The sequence below is a fragment of the Zootermopsis nevadensis genome, unplaced genomic scaffold, assembly GCF_977971745.1.
Source record: "Zootermopsis nevadensis isolate Lab colony 2312 unplaced genomic scaffold, Znev_1.0 Znev_ptg000006l, whole genome shotgun sequence".
Lineage (NCBI taxonomy): Eukaryota > Metazoa > Arthropoda > Insecta > Blattodea > Termopsidae > Zootermopsis > Zootermopsis nevadensis.
Genome location: NW_028259138.1, coordinates 10,171,462 through 10,199,452, shown reverse-complemented (window position 1 = coordinate 10,199,452; position 27,991 = coordinate 10,171,462). Strand labels below are relative to the sequence as shown.

Here is a 27,991-nt window from a genome sequence, read left to right as displayed (position 1 = left end):
ACGAATCGGAAACTTATTATAAATTCATGGTAGGTACGGTCAGCCGCTGTGGCGAATCGAATGCCAATTTTTAAATCGTTTTGCTTAGTTTTGAAATACCGACAAAACAGTTCTGTATGAAAAAGTCAGTTTAAAAATCAGTTCCATATGCGATTACAGTTTACTGTGACAACAACATAGCAAAACAAAGAAAAATTGCTTCAGGCCGATGATGGCAGCATTGCAGCGATGCAAAGAACGGCAACCTTTCAAAGAATTATGGAACGAACAGGACGCCATACATATTTGTATTATTTAAGGGTTTATTATAAGTATACAAATAAGGCGGAAGTTTGTGCTGCATTCGAGTGAGAGGAAATTGTCCAACGGCAGGCATTTCTGAACACGGTAATGAACAATTTTGTTCGTAAAAAGCGAAACATTTGTTAACATTTGAATAACTATAAACTTCCGACGGAGACTACTGCACTGAGTAGGATACAAAGCTTTATATTTCGTATCAATGAAAAATATGAGGCAGCTGAGATACGCTGTTGCATCTTCTGAATAAATTAACTCACCGTGCGCACATCGCATGCGTGGTGACTGTACAATGATTTAGAATAAAAATATTAAGAGACACGTGAAGGAAACAGAAAAATGTAAAATATCCCTGCTGATGATTAACTCTGTCAAAATCAGACCTGAATTAATAGTAACCGAACATGGAGACCAGTCAGGGATGTAAAACGCGAAAGAATGTGCATTCCGAATTAGATTGGACGTCACTCACGATTATGTGTATGAGATGTGTAGTAACTTAATTACTAATAATAAACCTGATAGTAATCAGTCTCTAAATTAAAACAAATATAACTATTTATATGAACGGTAAATTCCTAAAGAGTGTAAGAAGTGAGACTTAACTGAACCAAGTGTTTCAAGTGATGGTTATCAAATGTGATATTTGATCTGCAATTTCTTTTTACGGATAGGGCTTGTTAAATCTACGCCCAACCCCACAAGCTTGAGGACCGCCCTTTTTCGGCTGTACAGAACTTCTATTAGCCACGATGGTCTAGCGGTTGGAACGCTGGCCTTGTAATCCTGGGGTCCCGGGTTCGATTCCCGGCGGTGCCAGAATTTATAACTTGTGTTGGGCAAGGCCGTGGTCTAGGCAACACGGAGTTTTCCTCCGGGGGCTTCCCCGGTTTCTCCGTGGCATCCCAACAATTACTCCACTCACACACAGAAGAAGGCAATGGCAAACCACTTCTGGATCATCTGCCAAGAAAGTATATGAACAGGTCCCAGTCCGAGAAAAGGATGGAAGGATCCTGTTCATATGGACCTGTCGTCAGACAGAACACTAAATAAATAAAATACAGAACTTCTTATTCAATATATTCAAATATAATCCTCGATAACTAGAGAACATCGTCTTTTGTGGTAACAAATGACAGTCTACCTGTACTAGACGTAATTTTAGTGCACGGTAACATGAATTTCAATTAGTCATCATAATACGAGCCGATACACGCGCTTTGTAAGGGACAACACAATTAATTTCCTGTTCAGTCGGTTGCCTATTCAGAGAGAGAAATCAGTTGCTTGTAGCCACATCCGATCTTTGGTACTGGCAGAATGAAAGGAGGTAAAAATTTTACGAGACTGTTATAACATTTCCTTCCGCTTGTCACAAGTATCTCTCATTTTCCACCCCCACACAACTTCCTTTGAAACAAAGGCTATGACTAATTGAGTAGTGTTTTCACAAGAGTTCAACTTTGAAGCACGGAAACGAAGCTACTTGAAATCCTTTATACTACTTCATGCCCCTCAGGACCGAGTTCTTGAAATAATGTATACTAAAATTACATTTATAAGCATAAACATCTGTTTTTGTACACTTTTTTTCTACTACGGGCTTACACACATTAGCGAGACGTTATACACGTCGCCAAACTAGTGACTTCTGTGATTTAAATGTCCAATGACATTATCTGATTTTCCACATCTTTCATCTGCCGTCCTTTCCAGTTTCCGGATAAAAACTTCACATTAAAAATCGCTGCTGATTCGTTACATAGAATTATAAATAATCTCAGGTTAGGCTAACATGAGCACAAAATAATAATAATAGTATAACTGGAGTAATACGTTTGTAATTTGGAAGAATATATTTAGAAAATATTTATTAATATTCAGTCCTGAAACTATTACCTTCCCGTCTGCATCCCAGCTTGCTGAAGGTGAGAATCTAAAAATAATTCTTCCTGTTGTCTGTGTACGAAACTTGGATTCTTAAATTGAGGGTAGAATACAAATTATAACTTTCCGAAGAAAATACTTGTTTCTAAGTTGGACGATGAGAGGAGTATAGGAGAGTCTTTATCAACCTTTCTAGTACCGCTGATCCCTCCAAAAAGTTATCTCATTCATTCTGATTACACGGAATACAGACTAATTAAAACATGGATAATAAAATCTATTAAAGTCGGGGACCCGCCACAACACGTGCACCCTTGATTGAGGAACACTTACAGGACATATTATATCACGAACTTCTTTAATAATATACTCGACCAGTATTTTCATGATAGTAGAAATCAAAGATGCTACGGTGTGCGATCTGGTTAAATGTTATGGCTGTGACGGGGGAGACAAAGAATTTGTATGGGATGTATGTGAATAAATCTGTTAAAAAGACATCTATTTTGACTACAGACAAGGAGATGGGAAAATGATTTCTTAGAGCCACATGTTGTGAGGTTCAGAGGTGGATAGAACTGGCCTCAGGATCGTATCCAATTACTGTCTTTGTAATGAGTGGTGTCTATTCTTTTGCTATTAATTGTAAGTAACATTTGTGCTGTTCTGAACTTATCGTGGTACAAAACGCGATATTATAAGCAAAAATGATAGCACTCAACAGGTAAGTCATATTGTGACCTCAAATCATTATAAATAAAGGGGGGAAATGTGTTAATTGTGGTCTGAACACCACGTTGCTTGTTCCTTCAAGGACAACTTTCTAACTGATATATTTTCAAGTACGGCATATGATAAGTTAGGATATGAAAAATTACAAGCCGTTCTTTATTCCGTCAGAAGGCACTAGGACGCATTATCAACGCCTTACTTTAAAGAGTTATAAAAATAAATTAATAACACTTTTGGAAATGATCGCACATCGATCGTCTACGTTAAACGCATTATACGCATAACACAACTTCTTACTTATGTTCAGAAGTTTTTCCACGTTAAAATGATTCTGTAGTCCGAAAAAAACCGCCACGGTGGTCTAGCGGTTAGAAAGCTGGCCTTGTAATCCTGGGGTCTCGGGTTCGATTCCCGGCGGTGCCCGAATTTATAACTTGTGTTGGGCAAGGCCGTGGTCTAGGCAACACGGAGTTTTCCTCCGTGGCATCCCAACAATTACTCCATTCACACACAGAAGAAGGCAATGGCAAACCACTTCTGGATCATCTGCCAAGAACGTATATGAACAGGTCCCAGTCCGAGAAAAGGATGGAAGGATCCTGTTCATATGGACCTGTCGTCAGACAGAACACTAAATAATAATAAGTCCGAAAACTCAAGAGGACTACAACCTGCTATCTTTATACAACACTGACTGCGAATGAGTGAAATCTTAATTTGTACTTTTTATTTACCGATATTACAATTGACTATTTTCAACAAAGAAGATCTCAATTAACTTAGAGGCGTGAAAACAGTAATCACACAATGAAAATAAGAAGAAGAATAATCCATTGTTCGCCACAGGTAATTGTATGGAAAGGAACGTACAAATTATTCTTTATGTTTGTGCAAATTCTCACCGTACTGAAAGAAGTGCATTAAATTAATTGATTTATTTGTTAATTTATAAGTAATGGAAAAATATATGACGGCACAGAACAAAGGGTTGCACATTTCTGTAATAAACACAAAGGCATTCAGAATGAGCATTTTAATATTCATATTAAATCTTCTATGTGAGTAAAGGAAGCCATTAATAACGTGTACTGTTGTCATAAATAAATTTGTAGATTACTAGCTAAAGTATTATCTCCTCGCTGTGGGAGAGCTTCCAAATTTAAACTATATGGAAATAAAGAAAATGCTTATTCATTATGACAATTTCATTAACCAAAAACGAATTATCTATTTTGAACTGAAAGTAATATAATTACTCATTCCTTATAAAACCTGTTTGTCCACAGTATTTGTAGTCTGAACTTCGTGAAATGTAATAAACTAATAAAGACTAATATTTCTATTAAATAAAAGTTCTAAAAATAAAAGGATATAACATCACAAATTATTCTATTATTCACTCCATTGTGATGCTCGTAAAGACCAAACTGGTCATTCTGTGTATTAAAACGCACAATGTGTAGTCTCCTAGTAACAGCGTAACAAATAGGGCGGAAGCAGATTGTAAGAAAACAATATTTTATTTATAGAACGTTGAAAATACCATGACTGTAAAGAATGTAACAGTCTATAAAGGCTAAAAATGAAGTCGTTAAATAATAACTGCGCTGAAAATTAGATGTTTTGAGGAACCTCATAATAAATTAACGGGACCCAGCAACTGATAATTAGGGTCAGTTTACATGAATTTTTTCATCAGCTAATCGTGTCACAGAATTTATCACAAAACAGAACTCTCATTGAAGTTTGTAACTACATTTCTTTAGCTAGTAAACACGCCAGTTCACCTGCTCCTTTAATTAAATCTCCAGTCCTCATTACCTAAATGTTTCGAAAGCTTCCAATTGGGATCATATTTGAATTGATTTTAAATAATATTAAAAAGCACACATAACCCTGAGACGAAGCATCAAACAATTATAAGCCCAACAGGAGATAAAGTCTCTCGCTTTCTGAACTCCGTCGCTGATGGTGATGCGCTTGAAGCCTCAGGCTTCTTCTGCCCGTACTCATTTAACGGTGGGCCCCAGAACCGAAAGCAAAATAACTGCCCATACAAAATCCAAAAGAAATCAATTCATCGAAAGCTCAGCGCGTATAATTACATCGATATACAGCAAGCATGTCAAACTCAAAGGCTAACACGAGCCAAATAAACAAGATGTAAGTTATGCGGGAAGGGGGGTGGGGGGGGGGAAACTTCAATTTTCATAGAAACGTAGGTTTATTTCGAAAAGTATAGTATATAAAAAAAAGAACAAGAACAACGATAAAATTAATGTTTTCTTCCTGACAATTGGCATCTCTTCTCTGCTACTATCTTTCCTACTTCGGGGGAAATCTTGTTGGCAGTGATTATTTTCAAAACTAACCCAAAGTGAATGTCAGTAATTCTGGATCTGACAGCAGACTTATTTCCTTTCATAATTGTAAATAACTGCTCACACCGATAAGTACTTCCAAACATGGAAATAATTTCATATGCGAATTTTCGAGTATTTTCAAACCTGGCAGGTAAATATTTGTAAAAATCCAGGCACGCCAATTTTGCCTTCAAATTAAGTTACGAAATTTTTATTAAAACGTTTCTTACATATCGTTATATTGGCTGGGCCGCGAGTTTTACATGCTTGATGTACAGAGTGACACGATCCCCACTTTCCTATGCACTGACAGTGCACAACGATGCAATTTATGCCTGTTCAATAATACTGAAAAAAGGAAGAATACAAGGGGAAAACAGAAAATGCACGCGGCCCAAACACTAACTAACGAGCTTTCAGAACCCGGAAAGGATTTTCATTTATCTTCGCAGACAGCTGATTTGCGACAGGTATGTACTAGTCGCCATTGTCTGGCCCTTCTTTGTCTATCGGAAACTAACCACAAAACATTCACATGAAAGTCCCAGTCTGCAAGTTTTGACATGCCCTTTGATAGCACATTTAAAACAAAGACAAAAGAAAGAAACAGAGTTGACAGGCGGTGCTTGGTCTTCATTTGTTTTTGGTTCGGCTTCAGCGTCTGCATTGAGACTGTGTTACTGCCGTGAAACCCGACTGTTTCATCTATTTTGTTTTTCGAGAATAAACCGGTCAATGCGGAGTGCCCAAAAACACCACGACAGGAACATGTGTAGATGAACGGTTGATACAGGATGCGTGCACACTTGTAATAACTCTCAGGTTGAGGCGAGTTCGCGCTTTGACAACTTTACGTGAGGAGGAACTAATAATAAATTAGCTGACAGCAAAAGTTCGGCTGTCCATGAAGTGTCCGGGTCTGGTACAGCGAAGAATGTTTTTAAAGTGATTAACATGACCTGGTCTAAGAATTCTGGGCACTGATTTTCAAAGTTCGTAACGTGATTAGACTTCAAAGTGATATCGGGATTCAATACATGGACTGTCAGAACAAGAACCTTAACCATATCTGGAAATAACGAACGAATAAAAAGTTTAAAGAAGTACCTGTATCAATACAGAAGGGCAAGCAGGAATTAGAAATTGTTAATAACTAAACTTATTTACTAGTTACAAATTTCCAGTTCTTAAAAGTCCTGCAACGTAGGATATAACGTGGTCACATATTTAGTGAATACATTATGACGTATCTCCATACCAAATTCCAGAACACTATATGTCACTGTTCATCATTCATCCACAAAAAAGACAGCGTAGAGAAACGTGTTACAAATTAACAACGTTTAGTATGGCAAATAGGGAACTGTACAAAGTCTGACGAGTAAAAGAACGTACCTCCAAGATTTATCTCTCAACACATTTAAATGACAGGTGGCAGCGGGGGCTATAAAGAATCCAAAGAATAATTCTGTAATTCAGAAATCGTTAAATACTTACGAATGTCTGAAAATACTGTAAAGATGTACAAAGAAAAACTGGACTATTAGTATTTACTTAAAGTGACAAGAGTATTCAAAATATGAAACTATTTCTCATTGAACCGAATGTGATGGAGTGGGTTCCACTCAACAGACACTTTAAATGCAAAGAAATGCGCGTATTAGGGACGCAACAACTTGAATTTCTGCCAAAACATTCTTATACAGTTTATTTAATGTCTCCAACTGTTAAGTTTCATTCCATGAACGATAATTTAAAAATTAATAATAAATAATATTATTCGGTGTATACTTATAATAATTTATTTGGCGAGAACACAGAAACCACAAAGAAAAACACAGAAACTGTATTAGACGCTAGTAAAAGTAAATTACTTAGATATTATTAATAATAGATGAATAATAGAGAAAACGGGACTGATTTTTTCCGCGTACCGCAATTTTTCTACTGTTGATCTTTGGTCTGTGTTCTAACATCACATTCATATGTGTACCACAGTACCACGTAACGTTCAATCCATCTACGTTTGAGTTAAATTTACAATTAGAAGTAAACTGCTGGGCCCACATGGTTTTTATAGGCAATCGTGAGTCAGACGTCTCTTCATTACGATGGCATTAGACCAACTGCGGTCTAGAGGGACCGACGCCAGCAGTCTGTGGTTGGCTGCCGTCATTAGCGTCGCTTGCAGAAGGTGTGGGGGCGACTGTACAAACACCTTACAGCCAGACAGTAATAGCCTTTCAATTAACTCTTTAACATTAAACGCCAGATATCACCTAGTTTAACGACAGTGTTAGTGCATGACTCTTAAGAAATGTCAATAACACAAAGCTTTTCTTGTCAGCGTCCTGAGTAACTCACTGTGGCTTTCCAAACGGCAAACCCTCGTTCAACGCGAGGATATGTTCCCTGTAAACGGCACGTCCTTCTGATCCGCGTTGGACGAACTTAATATACTATGGGATTAATGGATTTAGGGGACGGCTGCCGTGGGAAATCAAAACAAAGAAACGAAAAATCATAGGAACCGTATAATACAGTTTTCTCAAAAATATTTTTTGAGAAAACTGTAATATAATAAAATATCTTCGGAGAGTTAAAATAAAATATAAAAAATATGCAACTTGAAATAAAACTTCAGCGGAATCTTTGGCCAACTGATGATTACGTTTCGATTCTATAACGCTGCCCAAGGTCAATAACCTATCCTACAAACTGAAATAAAATACAGACAGAACAAAACAGACGAGACGAAGAGTGGGTGAAAGACACAGAGGAAATAAATCGCGGGATGACAGTTGAACTGGTACTTACACTCTAACATAAGTTGAATAAAACAAACCAAGTCAGTTGTACAAATATATGAGGGTAAGTTAAATTGTTTTCACTTTTTTACTATTTTAAACAACACTGGTATATTTCGTATGCTATTGCAGCACGTACAAACAAATTCCCCGCTTTCGGTAAATAAATTTTCGATTTACTTGAACGCGGTCGAGTGATTAGCACTCCTCCTTCAATCGGGAAGTTACTGCTTCAAGTTGCGTTCCTCAGGCTGACTATTCTGATTAAGGTACTTTGTGGTTTTCCTCAGTCTCTCCAGGCAAATGCCAGAGTAGTGTTTTAAATTAGTCAACGATCGCCTTCTTCCACACTCCTTCCAATTCGTCATATATTATTCACCATACCAGTAGACTCCGATAGGCGTAGCGTGAGTTACGGACAGCGTGGTTAAACAAATATCAAACAAAGAAAATAAATACTTGTGAGATAAATTACAGCAATGAATTCCTGTCTTTGAGAATCCAAAAGAAATGCTGTTGAGATACCGATTATATTGCTGGTCGTATTATTCGCACTGCCCATTTCCCACCCTTGAGGTCCACAACGGCGTCCGGAAAGAATACCTCGTCCGCTCATCTCATTTCAGTGCAAGAACTCCCACTATTGCATCCATATGAACGTCGCAGACAGTGTTAATTGCACCTAATATGTTTACAAGACCGCCACGTTACAGGACTCCTGTTCCTAAAGCCATTAACTAATTACACATTTAGAATCCTTGAAGCCCACTCCAGTTTCAGAACAGGAGTGTAAGATAGAAGCTCCTCCTTCCTTTATCTCCAAACGGCCAAGGCTTACCAACTCCCATTGAAACTCAGGCTTACCACTGAAAGTAAATGACCAATTTCGTGTATCTAATTTACGAGTTACAAAATGACTCATGATAGCGCTATTTTTAAGGTTCGCAAGGGTTTTTCTTTACAGGTTCTATAACAGTTCTGTTTGTCTACTTGTATCACCACACGAATTTGTCAAATAAATGGTCAAGGATTCTTACAATTCGTCTTGTTATTACAACAAAACATTACGTCGAGCTCGTCAAGCTGTTTTTAACAACGTTATTAAAGATACTGACATAATTTAGATTTTTATCGTTGCCAAATAACCATACACAAATTCACAACGAACGTCCCAGGTGTTGTTCTAAGCTTTCAGTTTCGCACCGAGATATGGATGTCATTCAAACTGAAGAAAATCGAATCATTTTTAAACAAATATAAACATGGTCAGTGGGAAAGCCAGAAAGAAGAAGGGTAGAAACATTTGAAATTTGGTGCTATAGAAGGAAGTGGACTGATAAAGTACGAAATGAGCTGGTCTTAGACAGGATAGGCGAAGGAAAAATCTTACGAGAAGAAGAGATAGGATGGTGGGACACATTCTGAGGCACCCAGGATTGGTTAATTTGGTAATGGAAGGAACAGTTGAAGGGAAAAATTGTAGGGGGAGACAAAGATTGGAATATGTGACGTAGATTTTTGAGAATGTGGGTTGTAAAAAATATGTGGAAATGAAGAGATTGGCGCAAGTTAGACGAAAATGGAGGACCACATCAAACCAGTCGAAAGACTGATGACAAACAAACAATAAAGAGAAATAACAAAGTAGAATGAAGAAGTGTGAGGAGAAATGAATACAAATTCGGGAACAGCAGAGAAGAGATAGTGGTATATATATAGCCTTAAGTATAAATATAAAATGCAAAAAAAAAATGTCCAAATAAATGTAAATGCACACAGAAGTTGGACAAAAGACCACGGACTGTAACCAACAAGCTCCATTAATGTACATGCCAATGACAATATGGATGTCACTGCATTCATACCGAGTTAAATAAACTGTCAATTTGTGTCTAAAAAAATCGGAGATGTCAGTAGATTGAAGAAGGTACTGAAAAGCCTCGTACTGGCGCGGAACACATAATCCGTTGCATACTTTAAAAATTCCGATGATGATGATGATGACGACAATGATGTGTCTAAAAACAGAGCCCGCTAACATGTGATAGTGATATGAAGTAATCCGAAAAATTTCGCCGAACAACGAAACACGAATTGCGGGGCCTAAGCTACCAAGGCTCATGGTATTCATGAAAGTTATATTGCAGAATTTGAGCGACTGTTCTGGACTGCAATTGACAGCACAGAAACAAATAAAACACGGCTCCATTATCTCCATGGTGACTGACTTCCATGCTCAGTTCTGCTTTTGTTTCCAGAAGACGGAAGTTCCCATTGTGTGTATCTATGCACGGTTCAGGAGGTTTTCTGGAATTAATTGGCGCTTCCAAAGAGAGAGGGGGAAACATCTTCTTGCGGTTCGCTTACTCTAAGCGACACACTTTGAATTTTATTTAACAGTTTCTGCTAAGATGGTTACGATACTCAACCGTGCGAATCTGCCATCTTCTTACACGCCAGTAGATATAGGCCTACATAGTATATGAATATCTTCTCTACTTTATGTATGGATCACCAAAAACCAATTCCGTGTTTGGAGCATACAGAGAAAATACATCATATGTTTAAATATAATAAAACGCAACATCATTACTGTCTGCCGTCCTCCGCCAGTTCCCATCAGCTAGCCCTGAGGATGAACAGAGACTTCTCGAAACGTTGGCAGGGGATATGGTTTATTCACCGTTCAGCCACCTGACGAGGCTTGTAGCCCGAGAGTCCCTTCATCAATTTCAGTCGCTACGAAAGCTTCACATTATACATCGGAAATTTTCTACTCCGACACGTTAGCATAACATCTGCAGGCTTACAGAAGGATCTTGAAATATACTAAGCATCTTAAGGTCAAAGACCACCTCGTATGAATACAGAACAGGCAAGGACAAGCTTGTGAAACACACTCGCAAAACATCAGCATATCACTGACACACTGCATTCTGAGAAAGGCACATTTATTGATAGACTATAATAGATATTTTGAAATTTTATTTCACAACTTGGAAGTCAAAGGGAATCACCCTGTTAAATGGCGTAATTAATTTTTAAATAAATAACAATAAAACATATTATTTAATCGCTGTTTCTCAACTCGTGTTCTACGAAATGCTGCTAGTTCGCTGATTGACTTATGCCAGTCCGAGAAGTTCAGTTAGCATTGCATTATTAGTTCATGTGCATTTTACCACAACTAGAAAATTTCTAGTTTATATCTAGCGATTTCTATTTCCTCTTAGAGACTGAACACTTTCTAATGAGCGTTACTGTATTTTTCTCCCTTAAGAATATTACTGGCCAAGTGATCATGTCGCATTAAGGATTTGTTCGCTGCACCCCTCAGAAATTGAGGGCCAGAGTCGAAAACCCCAGGTATTTCCAAAATGTAGACTTTGGTCGACACAGAGGGAAAAAATATTTCATGGGCTTAAGTACACATGAAGTTCAATGCGCTTGCTAATGGTTCATGGCCAATCTTCGATTTAACACCAGACAATGACATTAATTGTTATAATGCGTATAAAATTGTTAAGCCGTATTCCTGGCAATAATTAGATTTGTAAGCTGTTATTTCTACCATACGACGTAAGACAAAGGCTAGCAGTCCTCAAGAAACCAACTGCTGTTTTATTGGTCCGGGTATCATAAAAGTTCCAGAGCCACTGTCGTAAAGAACGACAATGTTTTGCATGCAGTGGCTCACTCCTATAACACACTAGGGTATACAGCATCCCCTAGAAAGATGTTTATTATTTACATAAAAATAAACTTCTTGGTCGGTTCGGTTATCCAATCGTTTGAAACTTCCACAACTGACAGTCACAGAAAATATGAGACAAATAAAAAGAAGGACATGTACAGAAATTCTACCAGAACTGTTCCACAATAAGCAGGTTCTCTCTATCGTAAGCAAACTGCACTTTATAAGACGATTCTGAGTTTAAACAATAAGCTTCGAAAATATTTTCACTCAGGAACGACTCGAGGATAGGTTCAAGGGCTTCAGATCCTAGTGAAGAAGTCTTTGTCTTTATTTACAGCTCCATTTTCTTTTGACATAGAGAAGAGTGGTGTTAAAGTTCAAACAGAATTCATGACGTTTACGTGACGGTTCTAAAAGAAATTGAAGTGAATTTGGAATCACTGAAACTTACACTGACTTGCTCACTCATTTTGTCGAGATGTACAATTGTGCATTCAATATGTTATTAATGTTCCGTAGGACATGCTTTTTGCACAAAAACAGCTCTCAGGTATGTAAGAAATTTTGGGTATAATTAGTGAGGTGTCCAGCAAGGGCATGTAGAATTGTACCACGCCACTGGTATATTTAAATTTGAAAATTCCATCACAAAGTTTTCAAAAGGGTTAATAAACATTTACTTGTAATGCACTTTATTTTTTTTTTATATTTTTAAGGTTTAGAACAAGCCGCTTATGATAAAAATTACTAACTTCATTCTCACGCAAAGTAAAGGCTTCAGTGGATATTACATCAGGGGTCACACACAATAACTTTTGAAGTACGTCACCAACATTGAAGTTGAATTAAATCGGTTGAGTTGCTTAGATGATAAAACGCGGAAGAACGTACAAAGAAATCCTCTTGTGAAAATAAGAAGTAACATATAAGATGACTTTGCAGTAGGTTAAATAGAATTTTATGGCATATGTTCATAATTAAATCCCTGGTAACGGAACCCGTAGGTCCAACACCGACAACACCAAAGCCCGCCACCTGCTACGATCCTGAGTCAACTCCATCCATTTGCCATCCTCACAGCCCACCGTAAGATCCATCTTGACGTTGTCCTCCCATCTCCTTCTTCGCTTGCCCAGTGGTCGTTTTCCAGAAGGATTCCCTACCAAAATCCTGTATACATCCCTTGACTCCCCCCCCCCTATGCGTGCTACATGTCCAGCCCATCGAAGCCTTCTATCTTTCGCTATCCTCACTATGCTAGGTGACCCGTACAATTCACCAGCTCTTCGTTATGCGATATTCTAAATTTCCCACTTATTTAATCCCTCTTAGGTCTAAATATCCTCCTGAGCACCGTTTTCAAATACTTGTAATCTACGTGTTCATAGAGAGGGAAAAGCGAATGATACACAGAATTTATCTCTGTTTCGCTACGCAATTAAACACATAAAAAGCAAACACTACAAAATTAAAGTATTACGAACAGTGGGTGGAAGATTGATTACCCATTACAATTGTCTTCACCACTTAGTACCGCCTGGAGACAACTCCAGTCCCCTGACGGGTGTCTTAATATTTCGTCACCGAAGCTAACAGCGCGGTAGTAACGTCCGTAATGGATATAAGGCAGCCGGACGAAATGACACATATTAAATACACGCAAGAGCTTTTGTCCCCGAACACGTTTCATGCCATCAGCAGGCTTTCAGAAGAATGCAAAGTCATTCATTGTTCTAGACACGAGCTTCGCCCTCAGAGCCAACTATTTATTTATACATACACACTGTGTGTGTATATGAATATATGAATACATGCATGTTAATGCAGTTGCATCGTATTTAACTGTGCGCGCGAAATTATTTCGGACACACAGACACATCAGCTAAGTACTCCTCTTTTCCCGAAACTGTCCTGTCCTGAAACAGTAAAACAGAAAGCATCTCGTAATTCCTCCAAATTGACGTGGCTGATCGTCCAAAAAGGTTTTATTAAAACCTTCAGTCATCACATGAGCTTGAAGTCTTATAAAAGATCAACAATCTTAAATACACACCGAGTAAGTTAGTATAGTATTGAGGCTCTAAACTCACATTCGGGAGGTACGAGATTCGAACCTAGGCCGGTTTACCTAAGTAACATACAAACTTCATTTTCTGCGGATATACTGACTTTAATTTTGGGATAAGGAAAACATCTGAGCTACTAAATTTTGGGTTTTGTCATACCGGTGGAAAGGAGAGAGACATTCGCTACTTGCAAAACGAATTATAATTAGCCCCTCGAAAGAATAACACTTAGTCTACAAAGAATAGGCCTATGACTTAAATAAAGTAAAGTTTGTCCCACTATACGCCATGTAAGCGTTTGGGGTGAGTGGAGGTATAGCTCCTCTCTTCCTTAACCCCGGCACTAGATGGGGGTGAGTGGTCAGCATCACGCCCCGGCCGGCTTTACCCCCGGGAAAGGACCCCGGTACCCATTGTAGAGGAGGCTGGGTGGGCCCCAGAGCCGGTCTGGACGCAGATGCTAGAGGAAAAAATCCTCTGCCCCCGCCGGGGATCGAACCCCGGTCGTCCAGCCCGTAGCTAGTCACTATACTGACTCAGCTATCCCGGCTCATACTTAAATAAAGAGATTAATTTTAAAATGAAATATCTGCGGATTCGACATATATTCAGAAACGTGTATAAAAAAGCACGTATGCACTGCCCCGTTACAATAGAAAATTAAACAAATGTATTCATTTCTATGCGGATTTAAATGTATATTAAGAAAATTATTTATAAAATGTGAAGTGGGCTTAAGTAGTTCAGAATCACGTAAATTACCTGTGGAAATCATTAGTTCCGGTTTCAATCTAAAATCAAAACAAAATTGAAATTGTCGTTATAAGACTTTGTATAGATCATCCACGCCGAATTTTATGGAAAATTTCTTTGTATTGTACTTGAAACCAGTAGGCGCACGCGAAAACCACATACTTTGGTACTTCGATTTAAGCATTGCACTTAGAATGTATCGCCCTTCACGCATATCATACCATGCAATTTCCCTCTGCCACACTTCTCGTTAAATACGAGACAACGAAGAGAGAGAGACCAAGCGGGAAAGATAATATAAAGGAGGGTGGGATGGTGCATGGTAGCAAGCAGCTCGTGTCTGCAGAGCCAATCCTAGAGACAAAGGAAACCAGTCAGGCGCTCGGAGTACCATCTGGCGGGTATTGAACAACTTTTATTGTTGATGCTGGGGAAAGGCCGTGAGAAAACTTTGCTGTGCCTTCATTGTCAGGAGACCTAGACAGAAAACTCCTTTCCTCGTTGAAGGTCGACACACTTGTTACAATGAATTACAACGCCCCTATGAACAATTGTGTTCACAATCAATCGAAGCGGTGAAAAACAAAATGTAGCCAACAGCACTAACAATGCTTTAATACATGGACAAGGTTCTGTCTCATATAAAGTACTGATTATTTGCCTTCAACAACTCTGAACCATCTCTTGTCTGTGTTAACAGCAAAGCCCTTCCTCCCCACTTTCTGCTTCTGCTTCTGTTCTTACTGTTTTCATTTTGTTTTTGTTTTTTGTCTTTTTGTTTTTGATTCTTGTTCTTCTACTTCTCCCCCTCTGATTCATGTTCCTTGTGCAGTGGGAATTATTGTCAGTTCAGCCCCCACCATCAGTCATTCAAAATTCGTTTTAAATTATCGTTTGCAAGCGACAGAATACTGTAACAATAATTTTCTGCGTCCTCAGCGAACTCTCTATCTGCAAGAAACTCATTCCTACGATTTCAAGAAACTTCACATTGTATAATTCTCGTAATAGTCGTCAGTATGAGTTTCGTATCCTGATTTTTAACATGATGACGTCACTGCTACAAATTTAAAAGCATTATGGGGGAACAATGTAACAAAACAATGGTCGAAAAATATTATTAAAAGATAACGCTTGGGAGAGACAGAAGTACATGATAAGATACTATTAAAATGTATTCCTGAGATATAAGATGTCGAGTTACACACTGGATCCTGCCTCAGTTCATTGTCGAATGGCAGGTTCTTGTAAAAGCGGATGACAAATGTTCGGATTACACCTTACGCCTTTACAAGATAACTATTAAATGCTGAAGGAGGAACCAAATCCCACATCAGATTGAAGTAAATTTCAACTTCATCCCGGTTTATTCCGCATCTCCCTCATTCATCTTCATTACTGACAGCATCCAATGGTAGCTTGTTGTCCACATCCTTTCCAGTCCATTATTACAATAGTTCTTTAAGGTTATTACCACTTATTTATTTAACATGTCATAAAGTAAATAAACGAATGAAGCATATATTTTAATTAATTTGTATTTATTATTGGATTATTTAAAAATGCTACCAGTAGCTAAAACTATACAGCGTCAAATGACGGGATGATTAATAAAACAATGAACTACAGAATATGCAGAAAGGCGTGGTTTGTTGCCTAATTTAAGGCAGTGCCTAAAAATATGCCTGGACGGACTGGGTAAAATTAGAAGAAGAAAAAACGTGAACCGAGATTTGAACCAGGTACTCCTCGAATACGCAGAGAAAGTGCTAAACCCTCAGCCGGGACTTTCGATTCGAAGCTCACTTCCATCTACAGAGTCGAGCACCAAATGATACCCTAATGACAGTTTAAATAAAAGTTTTAATAGAAATTTAATGATACATATATATGACGTCACGGCTTCAAGGTCGAGTCAATTCTCCGCTCAGACAGACAATACTTGCTTTACTTTTACCCATTACGTCATTCTGGCAAAGAAACATCTCAATTAGGACAGCCAGTGCACAGCCGGGATTCGAACTGTTTAACTTCTGACTGTGACCGAGGTTCAATGAGTCTAAAAGAAAACTGTGGTATGATTGTGGATAACGAATAGGAATTCTCAAAACTTGTAAACACGACATTTCTGAGTCGCGTGATAGAAGTGACATGCCAGATATCGAGATTCGAACCACTGCGTTACGTGAAAGACATAAACGGTCCATCGGAACAAGAGAAAACGATGGGTTAAGTTGATTACAGATTCTGTTTGAAGTCGTAACGGAACGAGAATTTCAATTCTTCTTTCCGTAATGTTTACACTGGAAATGAGAGATGCACATGTCGCTGGATTCAGCGTTCCGAATGATTTAATTAAATTCGGACTTCACGCTAATTTAACCCTAAAAATGTGTTCACAGTTTGTATGTCCTTATTTGGACAAGTTTCTCCATGCGAGGGTCACGCGTGTTTCGAGGCTCTGCCCTTGTCACTAAACCAGTTAGAACTGTACACTGGCGCAGTTACACTTGGCTGGTCGCACCTTTACCTCGTCTACACATAGAAGTTTCTGCAAATAAGATTCAGTCAACGACAGACAGATTTAGCTACAAAGCAGATCTCAAAAAATTTGCCATCACAGAACACAGGAAAAAATACGACAAGCATCCATGCTCGTTGCCACATTCAAACCTTCCTCCTCAGCAGCGAAGGAAGAGTGGGTGTACTGAAAATCGCGTAGACATCGATATCGTCACTTATTACTAACTAACTAACTAGATACTGAGTATTCATGGATTTATAAATCGATTTATTCATCGCTATATTAAAAAAAATCATCCCTGGATTCTACCAAGGACATGCGGGCCCAACCACTTCATTTATTTATTAATTTATTAACTATGAAGACCAGTTCGTTTGCATGGCTTGTATCTGGAAAAAATTCTCTACGTCTGCCACATGGCTTAGAGCCTCAAGACGGACGGAGCTTCGGCCTGAATTTCAGAAGATTTAGACCACCACTAAAGCGTATGCCCGTTTCCATCGGCAACATCTCTGTAAAAGGACTTCCCCGTTCCCACGTGACTGTATCTCCTCAATTGAAACATGAGCTTTAAGGGTTTAAATAACTGGATTTAAGCCAATAATTGGGCTGAGTTGCTGGAAATATTCCAGGCGGTAATTTATTAATGTTTTCAGTATCGTTCCAAGTAAGTAAGCAGTTAGTTTAATTGCGGTGAATGGACTAAATTCCTTGGCTTCACAAAAACGAAAGACGATTTATTGCTACTTGGCAAACCCGTTCCTTAGCGGTTTCTCAACGATGGACTCTGGTCTCCTCCTAATATCTGCATTATACTTTAAAACCTACGATGTCAGCATTCCAGCGAAAGAAATAAATTACTGACTACAAATAACTTTTTTTGTCTTCTATTACCAGTACACGGTTGCTGATTTTATCAAGAAATTTACTGTTATGGGACCCGAATGATGCTTACCGCATTAAAGTGGCTTAGGATAGGAACCAGTAGCGGGCCCTTCTGCATATTCTATAAAATGTGGGGAACTTTACTGACATCTGTCAGCTTCTAGTGAAATAATTATTAAAATAACGATAAACCGAGTAATCAACACCAAACAAGGCGTCATATCGACTGTTCTTGATGATTTTATACGTAATGGAGCAATAGAGTAGACCCAGGTCAGCTGTAACTCGAGACCATTTTCCAAATTAAAAGTCTTAACAACCGTTTGATGCTGGGAATATCAGCCTGTAACTTCAACAACTGATTTAGTCCTATAGTAATGCAAACATGGTCCGCGAGCAGCATACAGCCCGTCTCCCAAACAAATAACACAAGCGACAACCATGCTGGAACTACTGATGGTAGCAAATAAAAAAGCTATGGCGATTTTCATGAAAATCCGTCCATTTATTTTAAAGTTAACATGGCGGGACACACATATTATAAAACCAGAAGCCTTGGTCTTATAACTGGCTCCATGAAAGCAGGAAACGCCTTGATAAGCTGATAGTTATTCAATCAGCCAAGAAATAGACCGTCTATTATGGAACCCCAAACTTCATTGTCGTTCAGCGGATTCCGCCACTGCTCCATGTCGTGAGCCAGACGAATCCAGTTAACAATCCCCCAATATCCACTTTAATATTATCCCCAATTTGCTCTTCGAGTCTTCCAAGTTTTCAGACCAAAATATAAATATTTCTCTTTGTGTCGTAACATGCTATTTGCTACTGATGGGCGATGCTACCCTCAGTCCACGCTAGAGGATCACCCCTTGTCGGCTGTTCGGAAATGCTTATTCAATACAGACTTCCGTATCTGGAGGCCGTTTCCTGCATCCGAATTTTGAGGCTACACTATACCGCAGTAAGAAGGAAACTAAATGTCCTTATAAAATAAATAACATACTATTAGGATAAAAGTACGCTCCTACGCAAAACTTCAATCCTAACTAAACCACAGAATTATTCATTTTGTTCCTCAGTATTGTTCTCGTCAAACAAAGAAAAAGCACAATAATTCACAATGAAAATGTGTTCATAGAAACAATTGTGTAATGTCTTAGGTTCGTTTATAAATCAAATCTCTTTCAGTTCGCTTTGAAATAAACACAACTGTTCTTGCGATGTCAAACTAATCTCTTAGAAGCTTCGTTAAATGACTAGGGCGAAGATAATTCCTAGCGAAGTTTGAGTCTTGTCATTATAAAACATCAAGCCAAGCTTCCAGGCTTCCCTGTTTTAATTCCAAACTTCACAGCCATCTTTATTATATGTTCATTTCACTGACTTATGAAATGAACACTTTAAGACGATGACTACATGTCAGTGCAGCAAAGCCTTTGCTACTGCCCGAATGGATTAGAAGGCCTTTGGTACCACCAACAGGAGATACAACCTCCAGCATTAATATATTTCTTCTTCATTTCCTTCAATTTACAAAGGGATCTATTCAAATTTCAATTTCAAGGTTTCTTGCCTTATTTCCTAGCAAATAAATATGTGTGCCACGTGTGTCTGTACCCCTGGGGGCAGAGCAGACAGAATTTCTATCGGCCGGCGGGTCCAGAGGGAATAAGCGGCCATCCATCCAACACACGTCTCGTCCAATCGTCTTTGCCAAACCAGTGCTATATCTATTCAGCAGCGAGGCATGACAGAACACAAGTTTCTGATGGGAAATCAATATAAAATTCCACCGTTCTAACTTCTGTTTTTTTACTTTCAAAAGAGGTTTTTCAGGAATAAATATAGATGCCAGGGCCACAATAAATACAACGGCACAGGTTCGATCCTTGAGCAATTCAGGACAGGAAATCGATTAAAGGAACGTGAGTAACCGCTGACGGCTTCCAGTACATGTTGGTTCTCTATCACAATATTAGTAATTTAGTTTATAAGGCGTTTCCTTAGCAGACCGTTACAATGACAAGCTTTCTCATTAAGTCCTCTCTCGCCTGTCAACAACCGAACGTTTCCAACAACCTGCACACATTATGTTCGACAAGCTTACCTAGAATAATAGAGAATGCATGACTTTGGGCCGTATTTGTCGAAAGAGGAAACCGCTCAGTGTCACGACACACATGACTGTCGCTGTATGTAGTTCCCGGATTCCATAATAACGTGTGTTTTTTCTCAGCTCAGTCACCATGGAGTGTGGGAAGAGCTCGGAATTGGGTAACTGAGTGGCTTGCCCAAGCGAGTAAATTAATTATGTTCTGAATGATTCAGTGGTGGGTAACTGAGTGACTTAGTTCAGCAACTATTTACTATGTGATAAAGACAATTACTGAGTAAATCAATTACTAACTCACTTTCTAATCTAGTAAATTAATTAGGCTCAGAATGATTCAAAGAGTAACTGAGTGACTTGGTAAGTCAGTTTATTTATTGGGTGATTAAGAAAATTACTGAGTAAATCACTTAGTAACTGAATGACTTGGTTGTGAGTTAATGAGTGAGGGATTTAATCAGTAACAGAGTTCAATGTCCTGATATTCACCCAGGCCCTCTGCTGATTAGTAAGTTTGTGTATTCGTTTTTACAGACTACGCACAGACCCGTCCCTAGAGAGACGCTAAGCACAGGAGAAGAAATCTATGTCGACCCCTACTTAATATTTCCACAAGTAAAATAAAAAAAGAAAAAAATGTCGTAGCCTGTATGTTAAATATTACAGCCTCCAAGCTGTACACGCTATTTAATATAAAGTAGATCCGTATTTTCTTTCTTGGATTACAGTGAGATTAATATATTTTAATACGCCTTAGAATAAAACTCACCCTCCAACATCGCCACCAAAACCCTGCAACAGCTGTTGTGCATTGTTTCAAAACCTATCGTAATGTCAGTAACAACACCGGAGAATGGCTATCCTGACTGGGGTTTTCGTGGTTTTCATCAGTCCCTCCAGACAAATGCCGGGTTAGTATGCTAAATTAGACCACGACCGCCTTTGTCCACATTCTTTCCAATTCATTATTCACTATCCCCTTATTCGGACGTAGTCTGAACTACTGAAAAAGCGTTGTTAAATAAATTCTAAATAAATAAATAAAACACTGCAGCAAAGTGCCAAGAACACACTCGGAACTGAGCACGTAGGGAAGTATGACAAAGATACAAACTACAAAATATTGTACTACTCTCATTTTCTCCTTCTAAATATCTTTGTCACTGGTCCTGTGACGTCACAAAGCTCATACACTGCGCTGTCATTACATTAGGCTCTGTGGGGGAGTCTGTGTCATCTCGACGTTAAGTGAAAAACTGTGTGTGTGTGTACAGAGTCATATTTCGATGACAACAGTACCACAGATGCCATTTTTGTATACTGCATCAAAAAAAAAAAATAAAGCCCAGATTTTGCAGACATGTTATTTTTGGGCGACAAATTTTGAACTGATAATATAAGTCTTGTACTTGGTTCTGGGCTACATTCACATTGACAAAGACCTCATAGAATTGTCTGAACAGTAAAACGCTAGAATTATTTTAACACGTGTTTGGGTAATTACTGTTAACACCACGCCATTGTAACCCGGACTCAACAGTCACAGTCAAACTCAAAAATAACACAAAATTACGTACAGCTGTTTGCTGCATGTCTACAACAAGAGCGAATGAAAATTCAAATATGGCGTGGAGAGCCATAATAGAGTTTGCTCTCACTGGTTAGTTTAGTATTATCCCCTTTTCAATTTGTAAATTGCATGCATAACAGGCACATAGGCCAACAGAAAACCTGTCACGAATGCGTGATGAAATACCTTAAACCTATGATGTGTGTTGTACCAGATTCGTAAAGAACGCGTGAAATATTATATCTATAAACAATTGTTTAGACCAATTCTCCAACAAGAAATACTCGGTGCAGAAAGATTCACTGGACACATTTTTTCTTCAATCTACAAATTTAACTCGGCCTTCTTTTTGTTCCATCCTTAAGTGTGCACGAAATATTTTATATATCGTAATGTCGCTGCTCGGGCTCCACGAGTTCCTGCGTTGTAACCACGCCCCAAGGGCGTCCATATCTACCCACGTGAGAAGTATTTCGATGCCATGTCGTAGAGATGCAGAAAGACGTTGGCTCGTTTGTTCGTCTCTGTCCAAACTCCTGTCTGTCCTTCCAACAATTATAAGTGTACCGGACATTAACACTCCACGTTCTCGAATCACACACTCCATCAACAACGTGACGTCAGACATGTCGGCGCACACATGGGAAGGAAATGGATACCGACCGGCCTAATGTGCTGCGTGGTATCCAGAGACCACTCAAGAAATTTTATACCAGAAGGTTCAAAACGCAGCGAACTACATCATATTATCATTGAAATTCTGGTCGATATTACATTTCGTAACAGAAAATATACTTTAAGAATATCCTTCTTTAAGCGATGACCCGTGTAAACGCAGGTCCGAAAATTCTAGTTATTTTCAGACAATTTTCATAACAAAATACCGGAATTGTCGACATGAATATTTATTGAATGAGATAAGCCAGAACAGCAAGACAACTTCTGGCTAAAAAATAACGTAACTGTTTTAAAATGAATGAATTATTTAGGCCAAAACCACTTTTTTAAAATATGTTATTTTCACAATCATCACATCGCGGAAAAACCAGACGTAAATATATTATGCAGAATTTCTTTACACAACATGTCACGAAATACATTTTCAGCGTCAGATTACAGCAAACCATAATATTTCGAGCTGCCACCATATAATTTCCTAAATAGTCAATCCAATGAACAGTGCATAATTTTCTAAAATCGTCAGTACACTAAACATCGCGCTAGTGTCACTTCCATATCAGAAGTTCGTACCATGTTCCACCATGGTGGTACTATTGACGTAAAGTTAAAATATACCAAGATGGTAAAGTCTTAAACTGCGTGATGTTCATAACGAATTTCAAAATAATCAGCCAATAATTGTCCACTACGCATTTGGACCCAAATTTTAAACACGGAACAGGCACATGGACGAACAGACATTCAAACTCTGCTAAGAGGGCTCTGAAAAGAGGCGTGATTTCTTGAAAACGTAAAAATTACAAATGAACACAAGGTAAAAGCATTATTACAATAAAACAGGAGGAGAGAAAGCTCCAACAGAATATTAAAATAGCACGAAAACTCACAAAGTATTACGAACACATTACGTTGGGCATTTGTATCAGACCCGGACAAACGAAAAAAGAATCTCTCAGGTCAGAAATGAAGTAAGGATGTCTTACGTTGCCCTTCCTGCAGTCGCCACCAGGAATACCGTTCACACTCGAAGGCTAGAGGGAAGTTCCACTTACCTGAAACAAAAGATACACATAGCTAAAACAAAACATGAAATTTTATATGCTATCCTTTAATATAGCCCAGGAGACATAACGTTCACTAGTAGATAATTTACTAAAGGCCTGATATTACTAAAAACGTTCTCGATTTTGGGGCGTATAGAATGGTGTTATTTTATAAGAAATGTTCCGTGTTACTTGTCGGACTTACAGCTATGACTTGGTGAGATAAAACTGATGGTTTAGATCCCGTGGACTTTGGTTCGATACATTTAAAAATTACAGTCTTTTTAATTTTATTTTGGCTGCTAGCATCATGGAAGAACTTTCACCTAATATGAGTACAAAAGAGGGAGAGAACAGCAGGTTTCAAATCTGATTCTGAACCTGTACCTCGAACGCCCTTGATATATAACACAGAAGACTTCGAAGATGCTGTTCCAATGAATAATACTTCGCAAGACAGGGAAAGAGAAAACCGGGATTCAGTAATTCAATTCAATGTTTCCGGTGGTACATTCAATATCGTGGTCTGCCTCACGTAACATCAAACGATGTTTTTAATCATCTTATAGTGCTTCGACTATATTTACATATGCACTTTTGAAAAACATTTTACCGACATTGTGGTAAAGAGGTAAGCACTTCGTATTCGGGAGGTCTCAGGTTTAAATCTGATCCCTGAGTTCGGATATCTTGAATGAGTTTTCGTTTTGAGGGCCTACCTTAGTTGTCCCCGACAACCACTTGGACAGTGCCTTAAAATACACCACGACCGCCTCCTTACGCATCCTTTCCAGTACAACACTTAAAGCCCCCCTGTGTTGACGGTATATATAAAATTTAAACGGCCAATATACACAACAGGAAGTTGCCTTTCAATATTATTAAGATACGAGGTGCGATCGGAAGGTTTCAAGACTGCGCGTATAAAAACCCGTACACTTATCTCAGGTATTAAATTCATCCATCACCCTCGAAGTAGTTCCCCTGGGAGTGAACACAACGATCCCAGCGCCGCTGCCAAGCCTGGAAGCATCCCTGGAAATCTTTCTTTGTCAGCCTGTGAAGCACCATCAGCGATTCTGCCTGAATCTCTTGCCAAAGACTCGCCAAAACGGCTACGGAAACCTATGAAATGCTAAAGCAAGCATTTGGGGAGTCCGCAATGGGTCGTGCACAAACTTTTGTGTGGCATTCACGTTTTAAAAATGGCCGAACCTCTGTCGATGATGACGAGCGTTCTGGACGACCATCTTCGAGCACAACGCCCGAAAATGTTACGAAGATTCGGCAGGCCATTCACGAAGATCGACGTCGTACCATCAACGACTTGTGCGACATTGTTGGGATAGGCTATGGGACCTGTCAGCTGATTCTAAAGGAAGAACTCCACATGCGACGCATCGCAGCCAAGTTTGTGCCAAGGCTCCTGTCTGAGGACCAGAAGCAGAATCGACTCCTCGTTTGTCAGGAGCTCAAAGATCTTGCAAGAACCGACCCCAACTTCCTTTCTAAGCTCCGCGTGACTTCTTCCTCTTCCCAAAGATGAAAATTCAGCTAAAGGGAAGGAGATTTGAGACGATAGAAGAGATTCAGGCAGAATCGCAGATGGTGCTTGACAGGCTGACAAAGAACGATTTCCAGGGATGCTTCCAGGCTTGGCAGCGGCGCTGGGATCGTTGTGTTCACTCCCAGGGGAACTACTTCGAGGGTGATGGATGAATTTAATACCTGAGATAAGTGTACGGGTTTTTATAGGCGCAGTCTTGAAACTTTCCGATCGCACCTCGTACACGAACTGTATCTTATATATGATACAATTGTAGGAGCTTCGTAGCAAGTTATATAAAATAACATGACAGTTCTTAACAAGCGAAACAGCGTGGGAATCTACTGCATATGTCAAACAGAGCAGAACACCAGGTAATCAGACAATAATAAAAGTGCAGTCTTCGGACATCGGTTGTTCGAACACAATTATTTTTCACCAACTTAGCTTTTGTTGAATCTATATAAAAAGAAAATAAATGCTGGCGACATTTTTCGTAATAATAGAAATATACGTATTTCGGAAAAGACAGTGAAACTGAAAAGGTAGGAGGGTGGTTACGTGTACTGTGAAAGGAAGGACAGGTACTGTTTGTTAAAAATACAAGGAGAAAAGTGTGTTCGCAAAGAGAATTTTCTGCACAGGCCCCTGCATAAGAGTAGGCAGAGCGAATGACAACTCACGTAGGGTTGAACTCATCCATACATTGCTTCAAGTACGATTTGTAAGATGTCCGATTCATTCTATTTAATAATTTTGTTTCTGTGAAGACTGCTGATGTATCAATTTCAATTTCACCAGCTTATTAACTTCTTTACTGAAGCTTTCTTATGAAGTGTAGGAGCCTTCCATGAATGGTGCTCGACTTAATAACACACTTGGCGTGGCTGTTGCGAGATGTATTGGCAAGAGGGAGCCAGGGACCTTCTGCGTCTCGCTTCTGTTGGAGAAAACCTTGAGAGTTTACAGTGACTACAGCTGAGATACATTCTCCCTCGCTTAAATGCATCCACATTTAGTAAAGAATATTCTAAAATTTTTCTTGCTCAAATTTCCTTTAATTCTCAAAAGTGTCCAATACATATACCAAACAATGCGTTCATAAATCTCGAAAATGTTAAATGTTTAATTTTATTATTATTATTATTATTATTATTATTGAAATATGGGCAGTTTAACTAACGAAGACACAGAACACAAGTGCTATAACTATTAAATTCGTCCACTTGGGGCATGCTGTACTCCTAACGCACTTACAAGTGTTAAATATTTGTTGTTGCTGAAACTAACTGAAAACTCCACGGAAGTGAAATTTCGCACGACGAGAATAAAATGAACGATTAAACGTGTTTTTCTTCTAGGTTCTAGGTTGTTGCAACGTGTATACTTATGGCTGTATACCAACATTTCTGAGAAAAATTCCCCCTTCTTGGGATTCTCTGAAGTTTTTATGAATTTTGCGCCACTGGAGGGAACCATATCATCGTACTTTTTTTAATTTTATAGTCGTTAATAACAACGTGGTGGACGCACGAAATTTTGGTGTGGGAAAAACATTACAGTCAATTCATATAGGGACATAAAATTATGTATGGTAATAAATAATTGAAAATATACAACTACTGTACAGACAATTCTTTACGGACTACAAAACAACATCATGGCGGCTGTGTGAGTATTTTATTTAGCTTTCAGTTTAACAACGATACATCATGGACATATCTATAAATCAAACACAAAATATTGTTTGTAAGCCAGTAATTACAAACATGGCAACGAAGATAAAATATAAGATTATATACGAAATAATTAACGTTGCTTGCTTAAAAACTGCTTGGAGTAGAGTCCGTCTTGAGACACTGACCGTGGCTCAGCTGTCAACAAATTCCCTACATTTTATGGAGCCAAAGGAGCATGAACCTGACACCGATCCCTGTCCCGAAGCACGTAGACGCAATCCACATTCTCCCTAACACCTATTTTAATATTATTCTACCTCATATTTACAGATATTTGGAGTAGTTTCTGCCGTTTAAGCTTTCCAAGCAACATTATATACGAATTTTCCATCGGCTCTATGCGCGCTACACGTATCGCTCATCTCACCGTCCATTAATTGGTCATTTTAATAACATCTGGTCAGCACTACAAATTATTGAGCTACTCAATACGCAACTTTCTCCAGCCTCTTGTCACTTCATTTCTTTTACTTTAAAATATTATCTGAGGGCCTTATTTTCACTCTCAATCTGTGTTCTTTACTTAACATGGGAGACTAAGATTCACAGCCATAAAAAAACAACAGGTAGGCTAAGCTGGATCTTTATAAGCGAAATTATTCAAAATGCATTATCAGTACTTACAATAATAATTCAATTCAATTGAATTCATTTATTAGAGTGCCTGGCAACAGCCAAAATAATAATAATAATTCAATTATTTATTATTAGTGCGCTGTATTAACAGCTGGAAAGCCAATCACAGATACAACATAAGAAATGAGAACACGAACACTAATAAATATTGAAAGGTAATAACTAACAATATAAAAATACATTAGTACGGAGGACGCTAATATACAAAGAAAATTACTACTAAATACATTAGTATATTTGTGATAATAATTTAAATAAATTAAGGAAATTAGACTATTATAGAATGTGATGAAGTGTAACAATTTTCGCCTCGAATATGTCCAAGTCCCTGCAGACAACATTAGCATAGTAGTAATAATAACTTAATACATGTAACACATGTTATAAACAAAATATATTTCGGAAATAGCTGCTGCACTATGTACCTCAGGGTCACGGTTTCTTTCGGGTACATAGAAGTAAATACCCTGTAAAGTGGTGAACAGATGGAATAATAATAATCTGTAACGTACAGAATGGTGGGAAGGTCAGGATACGCTTGAAATAAAAACGTAAATCATTTTTTTTCTTACAATTTCGAATTTAATTTTATTAAGTTTCTTAGTACTTATAAGTACAAGGAAAAAACACACATGCTCATTTACTT

General features: G+C 38.4%; 1 protein-coding gene across 3 annotated transcripts in view; it reads right to left on the bottom strand.

Moving 5' to 3' along the window:
- Window positions 1-27,991, bottom strand: part of LOC110828980 (acid sphingomyelinase-like phosphodiesterase 3b) — a 433,816-nt gene that overhangs the window by 288,656 nt on the left and 117,169 nt on the right. The window contains exon 3 of one of the 3 annotated variants that reach the window (XM_087343675.1): window positions 23,365-23,433. The exons of the other annotated variants lie outside the window; for them this stretch is intronic. Coding sequence (XP_087199801.1) covers window positions 23,365-23,433 — 69 coding nt within the window. The remainder of the gene's footprint in view (window positions 1-23,364; window positions 23,434-27,991) is intronic. 3 annotated transcript variants of the gene reach the window in all.